The sequence below is a fragment of the Silurus aristotelis genome (assembly GCF_946808225.1).
Source record: "Silurus aristotelis genome assembly, chromosome: 12".
In the NCBI taxonomy this organism is placed as follows: Eukaryota; Metazoa; Chordata; class Actinopteri; order Siluriformes; family Siluridae; genus Silurus; species Silurus aristotelis.
Genome location: NC_139585.1, coordinates 6,231,971 through 6,250,780, shown reverse-complemented (window position 1 = coordinate 6,250,780; position 18,810 = coordinate 6,231,971). Strand labels below are relative to the sequence as shown.

Below are 18,810 nucleotides of genomic sequence, written 5' to 3'. Positions count from 1 at the left end.
TTCCATGGCATGACATGAAAAGTGCCAACATTTTTATTAAAGATCAAGTAGTGTGCATGTGGAAACACTAATTTGCTAGTGCATAATAATAAATGCATTTATTTTTGTGAAAAAGAACAAATTATAAAATCGAATACATTATATAACCAGACCAGAAAAAATGAGTTGTATTTATTTGATCTATTTTAATCAATGTACCAAAATGTGCTTGGAGGCTTACCTGGCAACCCCCATCCCCCAGCCCATATCACCCCCTACCCCCTACAAGGGTTTAATTTAAATCCAACTGGACATAAATGAGCAACCCTCCAGCTAATCCAACACTGTATTTAGTCCATATACATTTCCGTCTGTAACAATGAATTTCAGACAGTTGGAGTTTATTCACCATGGTATCTCCAGTGGTGACCGCCTGTGTGGCAGCTCTGTGAATAATCAGGTTTATTCAGTCATTAACCATTGAGCTTTGAGTGCCAACGGATAGCTCACCTGTGTATTAATAATGGATTAGAGTCCTCCTGTCTGTCAGATCCAGTCAGTTGTTGTGCAGTGTGTAACAGTGCAGTCTCGGTGGGATCTGGGTTATGCTGAAGATTGTGACTGGTGAGGTTTAAACAGTTTTTATCATTATTCTGTTGGAGACTTTAATCATTTGAATATTTTCAGTATGACCTAAATATTATCAATAAATACATTTTCCGAGTCCAACACTGAAATTATACTAATTTATTAGTATAATACATTAGTTAAAAAATGTGTAGTACAAATGTGGACCTATGAGTGAAAATCATAGACTTATTTACTGTTATTTTGAATATATGTTGCTTTTTCCTTGCTCATTTCTTATAAAATCTAGATTTCTTTTTGCTTGACAAACATGGAGCTGATCGGTTCGACACAACTGGCCACATACACACGGCCCAAGAGCAGTAACTTCCTGCCAGCCATCTCTACCACAGCATCCAGCTACAGAAGCCTCCAGCCAAACCTCACTACCAACCAGAACTCCAACTGGAGGACTAACATGTACTTCAGGAGTGGGAGCGCTATTCCATCCATCCTCCCCTTATCTCAAAGAGAAAACCTCGACATGCTTCGGGTCAAAACTACATTCTACCCATCCAACAGGACTGCACTAATGACTCGCTATACACCAGATGACTGGTACAAGTCCAACCAGAACAACTACAGGGAGTCAGAGTCTTCCAGGAAAAGTGCAGACCGGCTGAGGAAAGACACCATCCGTTTGATCCAGGACCGGGATCAGTGGACACGCAGGACACAGGAGACCACTAGCAGGAACCTGGGTGAGAGGCTCAATGATATCAGCTTCTGGAGGTCTGAGCTATGCCATGAGATTGACAACATGGTGACGGAGATAGCCGCATTGATGGAGGTGAAAAGAAGACTGGAGAGAGCGCTTGCTGAGACCGAGGGGCCACTTCAGGTGCACATTTGTTTGTTTTTTGTAAATCATTTAATTGGTTATGCAGTGGTCATGTGATTGTCCATGTTCATATTTTTTTTCAAAATTTTTGTCATCACCATGTTTGGTAGGTAGTTTTTATTTATTGGTAGCTCATTGTACATGTGCTTGCAAATAAAAGTTGCCAAAAAGTGGTTACATGGTATACATAGGAATACATGACACTAGTGGTCACATGGGAAGCCTATGAGGCCAATCTTTAACCTCGTCGTGTCACAGTGATCTGGGAACAGATTAGCAAGTCTGAGTTTGTGTCAAGGATTCAGATATCGTCTAATAGAGTCGATAAGGAACAGACCAATGAAAAGATGGTGTATTGTAATACTCTCATGTAGATAAATATTTATCACAAACACTCCTCGTTCACAATAATTAAAAGTGTGATAACTAGCTAAATAGCTTGTAAAACTACATCCTTAATAGTTTGTAGCTCATTTTTTATAATCCCCGCTGTCACCAAGACAGCTTATAAACCATAAATGGTGAGTTTATGCTAAAGTAAAGTGCAATAACATAATAAAGTTATATACACCATTTTTGTTTTCTATTCCTTATGTACATTGGGCCTTGATAGACTGTTTTCCGTAATTCATCTCCAGAAAATACTTACCGTCATTCAAAATATATATAACCTTGAAAAGTCGAGATGTGGCCCAAAATTCTCAGGAGTCTTAAAGAATGGTGATTAGTATTGGGTAGTACAGTATACTGTACTTTGTGAATAATTTAACAAATGACAGTACATAATTTAGCAAAACAAAGCAATTTTACAGTACTGTATTGTAAAAACTATACTGTATATACTGTATGTATGTAGCAGTGAGCACATGGACGGATGCCGGTTCATGAGTGGACAGCAGAGCATTAGCTGCTATTGCATGCTGCATGAAACTTACAATATAATATCATCAATATAACCATTGTAACTCTCTCTCTCTCTCTCTCTCTCTCTCTCTCTCTCTCTCATATATATATATATATATATATATATATATATATATATATATATATATATATATATATATATATATATATATATATATATACATACAAATGCTATATATATACAAATGCTTTTTGGCGTCCCCCTAGGACATCGACATAACTGGGTTCCACTGCACATATATATATATATATACAAACAGTGGAACCCAGTTATGTCGATGTCCTAGGGGGACGCCAAAAAGCATCGAGATAACCGATGATCGAGATAAACGAAAATCAATATGGCGGCAGTATATTAAATTACTTGAAATTTCTTTATGTACATGATGTGCGTTAATAAATGAGAATGTGCATGCACGTGTTTTTGGAGGGTTTTTTTACACAACAGGGTTGCCGCGATTTGTTTGATGAAGGCATGCTATAAAAATTTACATACACTACATGTTTGTTAACTGTCGGGAATCCACCTGCCACGCCCCCTTCGGCGGCTTCCGCTTTCTCTGAAGCTTCCGGCTTCAATCGCGCACATCTGGTGCTCGTTTATCATCATCACCAGCTCCTATTTAAACTTCCACACTCTCACCATCCGTTATTGTTGGTATATGTTGATTCACGGTGGTCGTTGTTATTGCTCATGTGTATCCCGGTACGTGTCTTCCCACCGGCACGCTCTCACCGGCTGCTTTCTTCCCGAAGCGCACCGCGGATTCCCCCCCGATCCTGCCGGTGTTCATTCTATGCTTTTGCTGCTCATCCCATGTTCCGCGCTGCGCTCCTACCAAGCGCGACTTTCGCCTCCCGTTTATCGCATAACATTTAACAACAAAAGGCATATGTGCACTAACGAACAGCAGAGATTCACCAGTATACAACACAACACCTGTAGCATCTGGAAGGCTTGATTTTTCCGCCACTTTCGCGAGTTCTTCTGCGGCTGCACAGTGCTGATCGAGATAACCGACGTTAAATGTCAAATTTTTTGAAAAAAAATTAAAAGGGTGACATAAAGGTTCAGTTTTGTGGGTGTCAGTGAGTGCAAATTAACTCTTGCATGCACATGCTTTGTAATTTACAAATGATAATGAAGTACATAAACATTTATCAGCACAAATAAATTTTTTTGTAAGACTAACAAAGTTTTAGTTCAGATTGTCTGAGGTAAACAATTACACACAACTTGAGATCAAACATTGTTAAAAATGTTTAAGCATGTAAGTGTTTATTTCCAGGTCTCCAAACGAGAAATGGTACTTCCAAATATTCCCAAAGCATGTGTATTCTAATGAAAGTGTAAAAAACATTGCATTTTACTAATCATAAATTAATAATTGTCCTAAATTTGTCTCATGTGACATACAATACATTATTAATTATAAAAGTATTATACAGTAGTCTTAGAGCACATTTATTCAATAAACATCTATTCAAATGTATTATTCAGGTGCTGTAAATGCATTAACATCTTTGGACTGCAATTTCACAATGCTAATAAGCACAAGCGCATACATTTGTATTAAATTATAGTCAAATAAAAATAAATTGTTCCAATGCCACAGTAATGGCAAGAGTATCATTACATGTTTAGATCCAGTTTTAACTAACAAAAGCTTCTTCTTTAAATAAATGTTAGAATGTCTCTACTATATACATACATTGCATTAATGAGGATAGGTTTTTTTCTTTCCTAAGGTGTCCCAGGAATGCTTATTTCATCGAGAGAAGAGGATGTCCATTGACCTGGTCCATGACGATGTTGAAAAACACCTGATTAAGGTGCAAGTCCTTTCATATAATTCACACTTAATATGATACATTTATTAGGATAGTAGTATAATTTCTATTGAGGCCAGTATAGTTATTGTAAACCTGAAAAAGAATATTGTGGATTGTATAATATACACTATATACACAAATGTTTGTGGACACCTGAATATAAGTTTTGTATGTGCTTTTTTGAACATCCCTTCCCACATTTAGTCCTCATTTGCTGTTATAATTACCTCCACTCTTTTGAGAAGATGTTCCACTAGCTTTTAAAGTGTGATTGTGGAGATTATTGAGTCAGGTTTAAAGTCAGTTACTGAGGCAGGTGAGTTGAGGAGGCCTGGAATGCAGTCAGCATTACAATTCACCCCAATTGTGTTCAATAGGGATGAGGTCAGATCTCAATAGTAGACCACTCAAGATCTTTCATGACATCCTATGTAAAGCATACAGTATCTTCATAGAGCTGGCTTTGTGCACAGGGGCACTGCCATGCCGAGTAGAGGAAGAAATTTGATGTCTCACATTGAAAGACATCCTATACAATTGTGTGCCTCCAACTTTGTAACAGTTAATGGAAGAACCACATATGGCTGGAAAAGCTAAGCATCTCAAATATTTTTACTCTAATGCAATTTAATAATATAATAGTAATTCAAGTAAAGTCAAGAAGTATTTATTGTCATTTTATCAATATATGGTGCTACATTACACAACATAGAGCTAAGGAGACACAGGACACAGAGCTAAAGTAAGTCGTCTTTGCCAAATAAAGTGCATAATGCGCAACCAAATGCAAACAAAAAACAGTGTAGGACAGATACACAAAACACAAAATAGCACCGCCAGTAAACCTACTGTATGTTAAACAGTACAAGGTGCAAAAGAGAACTGTACACAAGAGTGTACTTGTACATAAACACAAAATGTAAACACAAAAGGTTGTGCAAAACAGCAACAGCAGTAGTCAAGTAGATGTCCGAAACAACATGTAAACAACAGTTATAGTGAAATAATATCATAAAATGGGTGGAGCTGAAGACATGTGAGTGAATTTAAATAAGTATGTGTGTGTTTGAGTTCAGATTTGTAGCAGCTCAGAAACTCACAGTAAATGTACCGTTTTATAAACTGTGCTTAGTCCTTCTGTAAACTGTCTTTATTTCAGACATTTAAAGTATTAAATGTTGAATAAGATGGATTTCAGGGTAAACCGCTTTGCTTTAGCAGTAATTATAATATACATGTGCTGGTCAGGAAGTGGAGGTGATCAAGTCGTGTCAGGAAAGAATGAGGAGGAACCTGGACAAAGCAATAGCACAGCTGGCGTGAGTTATTTTTAAATCATCTCTGCTCTAAAAGATTTTAACAAAGAAGAAATAAAAACAGTATGTGTACATACACACACAGACACTTTTTTCTATGATTATTATTATTTTTTTTAGATCAAATCGATCAGCGCAGCATGAACTGGAAAGAGATTTAAGTGATAAGGTCACAGCGCAGCGTATAGATGACAGGTGCCATCAGCTGCGCAACACCTCGGACAGCATCAGCTACTACAGAGGCATCGAGCGCCTCGATCCCTCGTGAGTTTCATCGTCAGCTCCTGCTCATTTTCAGGAAAAATAAGAAGCCATAGAATCTTTCATTTTAGGAAGATATACAGGACATGAAGATCACTCATCCTAATTCATCTTATCACTTTTCTCTGTTTTTTTACATTTGTTCAAAATATTGTTTTTAATTTTCAAAATTATTTAATTTTTAAATTTTCAAAATGTAAAATTTAAATGATTTAAAAAGTTGCATATAATAATATTTAGATTATAAGTTTTAGGAGAATATGGCTATGACTATGGATAATTATTATGATTGCTATATAAGCAATTTGCTGTGACTTGTATTAACTTACTTTAAATATTAAATACTTTTTTCTGCTTATATTTCTATTTCTTTCATAAAGCTTCGAAGACAAATAAAACATGCAGCTTTTCATGTTTCTGGAAAACTCAAAAAGCCCTCCATCCAAGACTTGCTCCTTGTCTGTGTTACAAGCTGCTGACATTGGAGACTGGTTGATAAAATTTGGGGATTTGATGTGGTTTTAAATTCATAACAGAAATGACTTCAGAACTACAGAAAGTACAAGAGAAGAGAATTCAAAATTTTCAGTAACTGGGTCCATTACACTGAAAACACACTTTGCAAAAATCCAAAGACTAAATAAGAGAATTTGCTTAAAACATTTATAACTTTTCCCTTATGAAATCATTAAAACATTCAATAAATAAATTTCTTTGTGAATAGATTTAAAAAAAAATTGTGTTTTGTTACTAATTTTTGATTATTATTTTTTAAACGAGAGCAGTCTGAGCTTGCCTGACTCGTGGTCCAAGTTCACCGATGACAACATCCTGCACTGTCAGAGCGAGCGTGCAGCGTCGCACAAACTCCGCGACAAGATTGAGATGCTGCTCAACATCACCTCCAATGAGATGTGGAACCAGTTCAACACCGTTAACATAGCCTTCACCAACCGCATCTCTGAAATGGCCGATACCAAGAACAGCCTGCAGGCTCACTTGGCCAAGGTGAGGTCTTCGACATGTCTCTCAAGTCTCGTCTTTGTATAAACACGTGCACGATAAAAACAACCCCAAGCTTGCAACCGCAGCATTTTGTTATGAAATGTGGTCCTTTTTAAAATGTATTAGTGCTAGATCTGTCCTTTGAAGGATTCCTTGAACAGCCCGTGCTTGAAGCTACTCTGTGATTTGTGACATTGTTATTCGCTTTTCAGAAGCGAATCTTTCATCATCCAGGATCGCTTTTTAAACAAAAAACACATGCAGCACATATTTCATGTGCAGATTTTTTAAGAGATCACTACAAACAAGGGAATTCCTTCCATGTCTTATCTTTGAGATTATAAAGATTTACAGAGGTCCAAGTCTGTAACGTGCATATATTTATTGTGGCAGGTTTCTCAATCCTCAACATTTTATAACTGTTCATATCAGTGCATACCAGCCAAAGTCATATTTACACAGATCAGGCATTCAGTCGAGCAAATTGCATTTTTAGGCTAAATAGAGATGTTGGTGAGTCTGGACCATGTGTGGGTGATAAGTTGTGTGAAGTAAAAGCACTAAACACTGGGCACTATTGTGTAGCAGGGTAGCTGGAGGTCACACTAAATCTATTGGCAGCTCTTATCAGAGGCTCAAGGTAACTAATAAACCTACAGTGTGAGCAGTGGACTAAATCGAATAATCAAAATGATTTTTTTGATTTTCCCACATCATAATCTGCACAATCTATCATTGGTAAAATTGATCAAGAAAATAATCTGAATTGGTTTTAGACCCATTAAAATTTCCAAATAGTTTACATCTTTGTGTTTTAAATAATTTTCATTGACATCAATAAAAAAAAATTAATGTAATAATAAAAAAGAAAAATGAGCGATGCACATGCTTATTTTTACCTGGGCGAAATTATTGGGCACAGAGAACCTGATGGATCATAATCCAATCTCAGGATCAAATTTGGATTCATAATTATTCTAGTTATTAGGCAGATTCTTATCAGTAACTGAATTCATGACACCATGCAAAGATTCAAATACTACACCAATCTACAACCCATGAAAATGGGTTTTATATATACCCACATACAAGTCTGTGAAAAATATATAGAGTATATTTTGGCCCATGTCCACCCCAAACAAGAATTTCCACCTTAAAACCCTTTTATAACCTTTGTTCTAAGAACGTGCAACTTTCTGGTCACTAGATATAAGACTTGTAGGTAGGATGCAGGATGTATATCAAGAACAACAGGATGTTAAATGATATTTTTATTCTGTTTACCTCTCCAAACACATTTCGTCTCTTTCCCTCAGACCCTTCAGGAGATCTATCAGATGGAGATGCTCATTGATGGCCTAAAAAAGGCAATTCGTGATAAGGAAAACCCTCTCAAAGTGGCTCAGACCCGTCTGGAAGAGAGAACCCGTAGACCCAATGTGGAACTTTGCAGAGACAATCCACATCATAGGTTGCAACCTTGAACAAACCTAACAACATCAAGGATATGCAAGGAAAAATCTGATCGAATGTGCATCAAATATAATTTTTGTATATTTATTGTATACAATATACTTTACCTTACTTCAATCCCTATATTCTCTTTCAGGTTGGTGATTGAAGTGAGGGAGATCGAGGACACGATTCATACTCTGAAAGAGCGACTTATGGAAGCCGAAAACACTCTACAGAGCCTGGTGAAGACCAAAATGAGTCTGGAGCATGACCTTTCCATCAAGGCCAACTCACTCTTTCTGGATCAGGAGAAATGCATGAGCATGAGAAAGAGTTTTCCCAGCACCCCACGCCTGGTGGGATATACTTAGAAAATCCAGATTTCTAAACCCTTAAATGCAATATTAAACATCAGTGTGGGACAAACCTCATTTACTAATTGCTAACAAAATGAAATGACCATAATTTCGATTTTTCTAATGTAGTTCTTAAAAAACATTATTTACACCTGTTTGAGTATATTAATAGAATATGTTTGTTTTTGCATATATGTTTATCTTTTTACATATAAAAGATTAATTCTATAGTACAATCACCACTGGATTCATCCATTACATATTTAATCACTCATCATAGAAGTCAAAGCTCAAGTCAGGATATTATGACCAAAATATTTCCAAGGAGATAGATTTTAAATGCAAAAGAAATAGGCATAAAAGAGCTAAAATTGAGCTAGTAACAATCTGTTGTTGACAATTGTAGTAACAATTGAATGTGGTGTGTCATTGCCTCATGATGCTTAAACATTAGCTCTGTTATTACACTGTAAACATGTGACTAGATCTAAACCTCACTTAAAAGTTTTATGTTACAATATTATGAAACATATTCTGTTGTAGCTAAATTGCTGAACTTTCAAAAGCTAAAAACTGAATAAGGTATGCATTTAAAAAATAAAATCATTACCAGATGACTGATTTGCAAAGTCTTTGTTATGCCACAGTCATTTGCACATACAGAAGTACCGTACAAGACACCATCACTAGGTTACGTAGGTAAACCTAGTTCCCTGAGGGAACGAGAGCTGCGTCAAAAAACGCTTTGGGAATGCCTCACGTTGTTCACGCTCTGAATCACGTGTAAAATCTGGCCAATAGGCAGTCGTGACGTCATTGGCGGGCGACATCGCACAAACCAGGAAGCTACAAAATGGGAGCGTGATGGGAGGACATCAGCTTCTGGAAAAGGAGAAGGTAAGCGCTGCAGGTATGCAGGGAGTATGGCTTGTTGACGCAGCTCTCGTTCCCTCAGGGAACTAGGGTTACCTACGTAACCTAATGACGTTCCCTTTCAGGACATTAAGCTGCATCGAAAACACTTTTGGAATGAGTGTCCAATCATGCCATACTGACCAGTCCCTAGCACGTCTGAGCACAACCTGCATGCAGGACAGAGGAGTTGGGAGTGGCAGGGTGGACCAGCCCACAGTGTTACAAATGTCCTGGAGTGATGCTTCTGTGGACAAGGCTGTAGAGGCCATACCCCAGGTGGAATGAGCCTTAACTCTAAAAGGAGTGGAAAGACCAGAAGACTCTTAAACAGAGAAATAGCATCCACAATCCATCTACTGAGCGTCTGCTTATTAGCCAGGAATCCTTTCCTATATGGGCCATAGCAAACTAACAGCTGCTCCGACTTCCTCCACAGACTCAACACTGGACTCTGCTCGCACTGGACACAGTCAATTTTCCTTTTCCTGGTTAGGGGCTAGGAAAGGAGGAGAGCAGAATGCCTGCAAAATGACAGGTCGCGAGGGAGCCGCAGGCACCTTAGGCACATACCCCGGTTTGGGGTAAAGAATAGCACTGACTATGCCAAGGGCAAACTCCAGGAGAGACGGGGTCACAGAAAGAGCCTGTAGGTCCCTGACCCTCTTAAGGGAGGAGATTGCCAGGATAAAAGGTGGTCTTAACCGACAAAAACCCAAGGGCCACATCGGCCAAGAGCTCGAAGAGGGACTCAGATAGAGCCACCAACACAACAGCCAAGTCCCACACAGGCACTCTGGGTTATGTCCCGGGCCTCAGCCTCCGCGTGACCGAAATGTGTAACGAGGGGATGTTTCCCCAGCGACTGCCCCGCTAGTGGGTTCCAATAAGCCGCGATAGCAAACACATAAACCTTCAGTTGCAAACAGATCCACCTGGGTTCTGTAATATCTCCACCTCAGGATGGAGCCTCAGCCCTTGCCTCGAAAGGGCATCTGCTTTTGAGGAGAGTGATCTTTGGGAGCAGAGCGTGCAGATAGCCATATGGCTACAGCACGGACAATCGGCTCTTGAGGGCATGCTCCACTCCCAAACAAACAACAAAAAGCTCATGTGTGTCCCTCCCCCATAATAAAACAGGGGCAAAGATATGATCCTGCTCACTCAACTTGGATAACCATCAGCTGTAATGTGAATTAGAGAAGAGGTAAAAAGAAATTAGCCAAATCGGACTGATATAGACTTTAGACCATTTGTAAAGTAGATTGCATGTCAAATTGTAAGCTTGTCTCACGGTCTCGACTTTTTATTTGTTATTACTTTATTCCTGGTAAGTGGTAACATGCTTTTCAGAGAAATAGATTAGGGTTCACAAAAGCCTTCCAATTGTGTTTGTATTTTACTTTATTCCAAAGACAAAACCTCAGATCAAAGTGGTAAATTAAGTTGTCAAATCAATAAAAATGTATTAATTAGATACCATCCCTAGAAGAGATTTATGGACTGTCTATTTGGAATATAAGAGGGAAAATCTCTCAGGCTCCATCTCCTCCCCTATCTGACCTTTAAGTTCTCTCAGAATGTGCTCAGTTTATATAAGCCTCATTGTTTGCCTGGACCTTAATAAAAAACTTTGACTCTCCATGCTTTCAATGGATTTACAATAAAGGCCTTGGTCTCTGAACTTCAGTTCAGCAGTCATGGCTGAATCATTCAGCAGTCATGGCTGAATCATTCCAGTTTCAGCTTTCAAGTTTCACAAGTGTACTTTCTAAATCACTTTTTACATTTGCACTGAGGTTCAAGTGGCTTTTACAACAGAAGTCTCATAGCAGGAAAGTTGTATACTGAGATGTAAGAATGTGATTTAAAATCTTTTCCTAGTTGTGCATGTCCTTATTTAATTTTGGACACTTTTTAGTTGAGTATGTAATGTAAAAACTTTTTTTGTACATTTACTTCAATAAAGTAGGAGGTCTATGACTTATTATCACAGACCCTTATTTATCAATATGGATAAAATATATACAGTACAGACCAAAAGTTTGGACACACCTTCTCATTCAAAGAGTTTTCTTTATTTTCATGACTATGAAAATTGTAGATTCACACTGAAGGCATCAAAACTATGAATTAACACATGTGGAATTATATATGGAATTATATACATAACAAAAAAGTGTGAAACAACTGAAAAATATCATATTCTAGGTTCTTCAAAGTAGCCACCTTTTGCTTTGATTACTGCTTTGCACGCTCTTGGCATTCTCTTGATGAGCTTCAAGAGGTAGTCACCTGAAATGGTTTTCAGTTCACAGGTGTGCCCTGTCAGGTTTAATAAGTGTGATTTCTTGCCTTATAAATGGGGTTGGGACCATCAGTTGTGTTGTGCAGAAGTCAGGTGGATACACAGCTGATAGTCCTACTGAATAGACTGTTAGAATTTGTATTATGGCAAGAAAAAGCATCTGAGTACAGAAAAATGAGTGGAGGTGGATATTTTAAAAGCAGACTAACAGGTCTTTGAGAGTCAGAATTCTAGCTGATAGACAGGTGTTCACATACTTATTTGCAGCTGTATCATACAAATAAATAGTTAAAAAATCATACATTGTGATTTCTGGATTTTTTTTTTTTAGATTATGTCTCTCACAGTGGACATGCACCTACGATGACAATTTCAGACCCCTCCATGATTTCAAAGTGGGAGAACTTGCAAAATAGCAGGGTGTTCAAATACTTATTTTCCTCACTGTATGTCTATCTATCTATCTATCTATCTATCTATCTATCTATCTATCTATCTATCTATCTATCTATCTATCTATATAATAACCTTTGTACATATTTGTGCGCTGCAGTGGCTGAGCTGTATTACTGGAAGATTTAGTACATGCATTTATTATGCTTTTTTTTGTTTCTCTCTCCCATCCTCTAAATGTATTAAGCAGTGCCATGGTTTTATTTATAAGTTTGGTTGGGATTAAATGAACATGCACATGCAAGAAAACCTTTTTAAACCAGAAAGGTTTGATATTCATAAACATTTACACTCAGCTCTAATGAAAAAGACACAGTGTTATTTCAATGTGAAGTACACATTGAACACTTGTAGCTGTTACTTCAAATTAGTCTACATATTCTATAAATCAAACATGATTTAATTCAATTTAAGCTCCACATTTGACTTTTAAGATTAAAAAAAAGTCATTTTAAATTGGTCTTCTGACAGATCAGTGTTCCTGGGATAGACTCTCGGATCCAGCATGACCCTGACCAAGAGAAAGAGTTTATTAAACAGGTTTATATGTATGTATAGATGGAAGTATGTGTAGATTCGAAATAGTTCAAAGGACAAATGCAAATTTATATTTTTTTATTGAAAAACAAAAAATGTCAGCCAGCATGCTTTACAGTAAAAGGAATTGTAAATTCAAACAAAAGTATATTTTTAATTATTTATTTGGCCCGTCTCTATTTAAATAAATAAATAAATAAATAAATAGCATTAGAAAACAGAAAAAAAAGCATATAAAATGTCAGCACAACAATAATTTATATATATATATATATATATATATATTTTTTTTTTAAAGGTTCACAGTAATGCCTTCATAGAGATTTATAAATAAATAAATAAATAAATAAATAAATAAATAAATAAAGTGCCACCAATCTGGTCCAAAACTAAAGTAATGATGCATGGAGTACAGAATACATGTCTTTTTATCTATTATTTTATTACTTTATTTTATATTAGTTTTTAATTTTTTTTTAAAGCACCAGCACACCATGACAAATACCTTGTACATGCAACTCTTGATACTTGGCAATAAAGATTCTGAAGTCTTGACTAATAAAATGTGACATGTTTTTTATTTGTTTACTTCATAAGATTGCTAATGTATCCTTAAATTCTGTAGAATTGCAAAGAATGAAATCAAGCAGTTTTTTAAATAATACAAATGTACATCAAACAAAGAAGATGGCTCTTTGTTCATTTAGTCCTGTCTACAGTCTCCCTCCTTCTCTCTGCTATCTCTCCATCCCACAGCAGCACATTCCAGACTTGCACTGCCTCTGCTCTCGGGTCACGTGTTCCTCGCATCAAAGCCTCTCGCCACTTCATTATCTGATGTGCTGAAAGATACGTAGTAAGTCCTCGCTCAAAACACAGTCAACACAAGTGATGTGTTTTACATAGAGATGTGCACGAGTGGGATTTCTTTTCCCTGCAAAACATATAATGACAAGAACACAAATAGTTGGCCTTTGGCCTTTGCTCTCGAGCTCGTTTTTTTCCTAGAATCCTCGCTGCAGTCTTTACATATCCGCAGTATATTTTTAACAAAGCTTGAAATTGAGCTTGATATACTATACAGAGAAACTCTAACTCAGGATCTGACAGTGATGTTGATATGCATTACTTAGTTAGCATGTAAGATTTAAATGTCAGAAGATTCTGTGTGTTTCCTAAACATTTGTTATTGACAAAAACCTGAGCAGAAAAGCCTATTGTTCAAAAGCAGCATCATGAAGTCCATGCCCCTTTTAGCTCCCCTGCTGTTCCATGCTTGTCTTGTCTTTCATTGTTTTATACTAGCTCATTGGCTTGAGATAAGAAGGTGCGTGCATCTACTTTTCTCCACATAGGTGTTTTGATTGTCTACACACCCTAGGTTAGATAGAAGGTGCCTCCCTCTGTAATTTTGCTAGCTTAGCCTAGTGTAGTCAGCTGCTATTTGTTTTGCAGTTTGTTATCTAGGTGCGCTAAGTAAAATACAGCCTAAAGTACTCCTTTATGTTGTTAATTCCTTTGACACTGTCCAGGTTCTCCTACCTCTGTGGGCCTAGGTTCAACTGTCCACGTTGGAGTGTTGTGTGTGTGTGTTTTCCCAGTCTTTTTCAGTCATGCTTTTGGTACCGCTGAACATTAAAAGCATGCTCCAATTTCCTGTCCTTTTTTTCACCATTCTTTTTGCCAGACAACATGAAATTACTATTGTTCTTGCAGTTCCTCTAGGCCTTATCCTTCATGGGAATGTAACAGTATACAGATGGTTCCAGAGTTACGATGGTTTGACTTACGGTTTTTTAATGACGATAGCAATACGACAATATTGTAAAAAAAATATATAACATTTCATGCAACAGGCACAGGCAGCAGTGTACGATGTACAATACGTTGGACGTACAGCTGGGATTAGCGTATCTTTCACCCTGTGAGATGCCCCTCTGTCGCTAGCGGTCGACGGAGTAAAGTTGTCTCAGTGTTAGTGTGTATATTTTTTACTTTTAAAATGGTTTCAAGCAGCAATTTCTGTTATAAAAGCATGTCTTAAAAGTGGCCAAGAAGTGAAAAAAAAAGAGGAGAGCAATCAGTTTGGAGCAGAAAATTAACATTATAAATCAGCATGAAGCAGGAAAGGTTGTGACAGTCATAGCACCATCTTCGACTTACGATATTTAAGACTTACAATGGGGTCATCGTAACATATTTCCATCTTAAGGAGAGGACTACCTGTAATTAGTTGTTCAGAAAAAAAAATTATAGGATGAATCTGTTTGCAAAAAAATTGAGATGGAGGTAAAGCAGCATATGGATAGATATTTCATGTATTATCTATAGGCACAAGGTCAAGGAAATTACAAATTAAATTATCTGATTGATAATTAAATTGCTAATGCAGGCAGTTAGCAATGAGAGACACACCTACTCATGACACTATTCTTACTTAGTTGGTAAAGTCAACTAAGACGTATGAAAACACTGACTAGACTGTATAAATCTGAATTACTCATGTGGAAACCTATAGCATAAGGGTTTTGAGTATACTGAGAAAGGAATTAACGTTGTTCCACTTTTTAAAGTTTTTTGACAGTTAAATTTGCCAGTGAGGAGGGATAATACTTCAACACATGGCTGTATTCACCACCTCTGTGGTGTCACTGGTTTTCTCCAGGAACGTATCCATGCTAACCTTTTGTCAAACTTCATTGTGGCTAGGAACACTTAGACAAAAGTATTGTGGAATCGTTTACATGATTTCATTGAAATGTCAGGGTGTGACTGACCCAAAATAAAGTTAGCTAATGGCCTCAAATGACTCATAGAAAATTGGACTGTTTTCATGTTTTAGCATAAAAAGGTCTCTAAGCAGTAAACACATTAAACCCTATTCCCATTGCATAGAACAGGTACAAAGCAACAAAATAACCTTTAGCATCTACCAGAAGTGTAAAAAGCAGCATTGGGCAAATGAACAAAGTGCAGCTTAATATTACAGCAAATAAATCCAATGACTTAATAATCACCTCATGGTCTGTTTACTCCTTTACCATCTGGAAAATGCTACAGCCATCACACTAGCAGAAACAGTTTCTCCTCATCGGGCGTCTGCCTACTGAACTCAGATGCTGAATTATACACAATCATCATGACACCATCACATTATTAATGTTATTTGCACACCTGCTATTTTCACTACAATTTTCCTTGAGAGGTATCTCGTTTTCTATTTGCTTCTTTACATTTACATTTCACTTTATTGTCACTACTTAATCTTGTATAATTGCCTATTGGTCACTGGACATTTAATTTTTTACTTAATTTCTCTGAAAAAATGCTAGATTTGCAATAACCTGGTCTCTGCTCACTACCTTATATGCACTTTTTGTAATATACATAATAATAATCATAATATATATATTAAAAGTTGTGTAACGATACTAAATTTATTTGTACAGGGCTTTTAATTCTTACTTACATTATATACTTACGTGTAGTGATTTCAATCCTTTTTACGTGCGGGACATAGACTCAAATCAAATCAGAGTTCCCTCAAGATCCATTTAGTGAAATGAAAGTGGATTGCATTTATTTGATTTATTCAATTTTATAAAAAATTTAAAAATATTGTTCACAAATTTTAATAATGAACTGCATTAATAATAATTTAAAAAAGACAAGTAATTTTGTTTTGCATTTTTTTCCTCTACTGTACCAAAATTTGGTATTATATATATATATATATATATATATATATATATATATATATATATATATATATATATATATATATATATATTTATTTGGTATTATTATATATTAACATGGATCCTTTCCATTGCACAAAAGGTTTTTTGTAGGGGAAATATTTCATCAAACTGAATCTCAAATGCTAATCATATACTGTATGACACCATATGAAGCAGTCGGCCAAAATAGATGACAAAAAAAAAAAAACAATGATGCATGACTGTTGTTATTAGTTGATGATTTTAATAATTTACTATAAGGTTCTTTGAGGGACCAAAGATGTTCTTCTTTGGAACAGAATTTGATTCTTTCTGGCACCATATTACTCTCTATCTCCCTACTATACAACCCAGTATCATCCTGAAGGAAAATCCAGCACATAAGTAAGCTAACTCTAACAATGTGCAGGTGTAAGCCATTCCTCATTACCACTTTCGCTCATTAACACGCTGAGGTGTGGAAAGCTAATACTCACAGCTATTATGTCTAATACATCACAGCTCATTTACCACAAAACCAAATGGTGCTTACTGGTTTCAATTTCAGTTCAGTTTTTTTGCTCTTTTGTTCTCTGAGCATAGTTTTTCTTCCCTGTCCTCAAGCATGTACCACCCTGCACATGTTCTCTATACACGCAATCTAGAATTCTCTTAAATCTGAAAGTAAAGTCATTTTTGTTTTCCCTGATGAACTGCAAAACCACACCCTGCTGAAAGGTTTTTGTCCTGCTAGCACCATTAGCATGAGTACAGAGAAAACAAACAGCAAATTATGTTAAGCTGCCAAACCCACTGTAAGAATTGTGCTAAAATATGTTTTCTGATTATAAGACAAGTATACAGTCTACAGTATAAGACAGGTATAAGACAAGCTTATATCAGCTTACATGTCATTTAAAAAAATTCCTTCTTGAGTAAAGTAAAATGCTTAAAAAATTTGTTTTTACAATTTTACAATTTTACAAGTTTGAAGCAGTCTTTAGTCCTTACTAGATCTAAAAAAATATGACCACATCACTTCTGCTTTAATCAGTCTACACTGCTCCCAATCAAATCTCGCAATGATTATAAAATACCACTACTGACATAGAAAGCCCTTAGCAGTTTCTTGCCACAGTATCTGAGTGAACTTCTGTACCATTATGATCGTTTATCAAAAGGAGCAGGCTATATGTTGTTAAATTTAAAACATTAAGACTAAGCAGGGGGCAGATCTTTCTCTTATAAAGCCCCAGAAAATCAGGAGGGATCATAGATATAGAGTGTTTGGTGAACTGGTGAACTATATTTAAGATTTGTCTACTTGCTAACCTCATGCCATGTATACTGTGTTCTGTTGTTACATTCAAGAACAAAAAAAAAAACGTTTAAGAATAAAAAGAAAATATCTATTGTTCTAATAAATTACCAGAATATTATTAAATAATCATCCCAATATTGTGATATTTGGATTATCGCACTAAAGCAGTCAAATTGTGAGATACATTTTACAGTTAAAGGGATCCAAATGGTTTTATCACCCCTGAGGGGGAAAAAACAGACAGAATGACACAAGTAAAAAAAAAAAATGGCTTCGTAGCCAGAAGACAGCTGCAGTTTATAAAACAGGAAGTCTGAAGCCACGCTGATAAAAAAGCTTAAACGGCGGTCTGTCTATCATCCTAACTGTAACTAAACAAATTTTTACCATATTAAAAACAGCAGGAACTCTAACTCCGCCTCTTTTTCCATCCTGCAATCTCTGTCATACTAGACACGAATTTGTGTGACTCAGACACAATAGCTTACCACAGATAAATGAGGAGTTGTGTCAGTTCTCATTTGAGTGGATTGTACTTTAAATAATTTAGCAAAAATTGTTGGTATTTGTGTGGGAATCTTGTCTACAGAAGAACAATAAGTAAGAGCCAGCACGTGATTCCCCATGTCTGAAGGACGACCACAAAGAGTGGACCAGTCTAGGATCTTTCCTAAATATATGCATGTTGGTTACTGTTGTTCTAAAACCTCTTTTATTCAAGAAAAGTCAGACAGTGCTAGTACTTTCTCTGATGTTTCTTCTGCTGAATCACACTTGCGGATGATTTAAGGGGTTTTTATACCCTCCTTGTGTGTTTATTTATAGTTCCTTCTCCAGGGAAACCACAGGAAATATGATGCACTGCCCAAGAATGGGAAGCCTAGTGAACTGAAATTCTATTACACATTAGCATTAAGTGTTTCAGAAGTGTTTACAGGGTGTGGATTATGGGTTTGATGGTTG

The 18,810-nt window shown here is 36.5% G+C and overlaps 1 protein-coding gene across 1 annotated transcript; it reads left to right on the top strand.

Moving 5' to 3' along the window:
- The first annotated feature begins 499 nt into the window (after positions 1–499).
- tekt3 (tektin 3) lies at positions 500–8,723 on the top strand. The gene is made up of 8 exons (XM_083556592.1): positions 500–603; positions 857–1,447; positions 4,121–4,204; positions 5,453–5,523; positions 5,641–5,784; positions 6,567–6,789; positions 8,103–8,257; positions 8,396–8,723. The coding sequence occupies exons 2-8, from the start codon at positions 878–880 to the stop codon at positions 8,610–8,612; spliced, it is 1,464 nt and encodes a 487-aa protein (XP_083412718.1). The 5' UTR covers positions 500–603; positions 857–877; the 3' UTR covers positions 8,613–8,723.
- The last annotated feature ends 10,087 nt before the right edge of the window (positions 8,724–18,810 follow it).

Coding starts and splice junctions, on each gene's coding strand:
- tekt3 (XM_083556592.1), top strand. CDS start 878: ATGGAGCTGATCGGTTCGACACAACTGGCCACATACACACGGCCCAAG. Junction 6,790..8,102: donor TGCAGGCTCACTTGGCCAAG/GTGAGGTCTTCG, acceptor TCTTTCCCTCAG/ACCCTTCAGGAGATCTATCA. Junction 8,258..8,395: donor AGAGACAATCCACATCATAG/GTTGCAACCTTG, acceptor ATTCTCTTTCAG/GTTGGTGATTGAAGTGAGGG.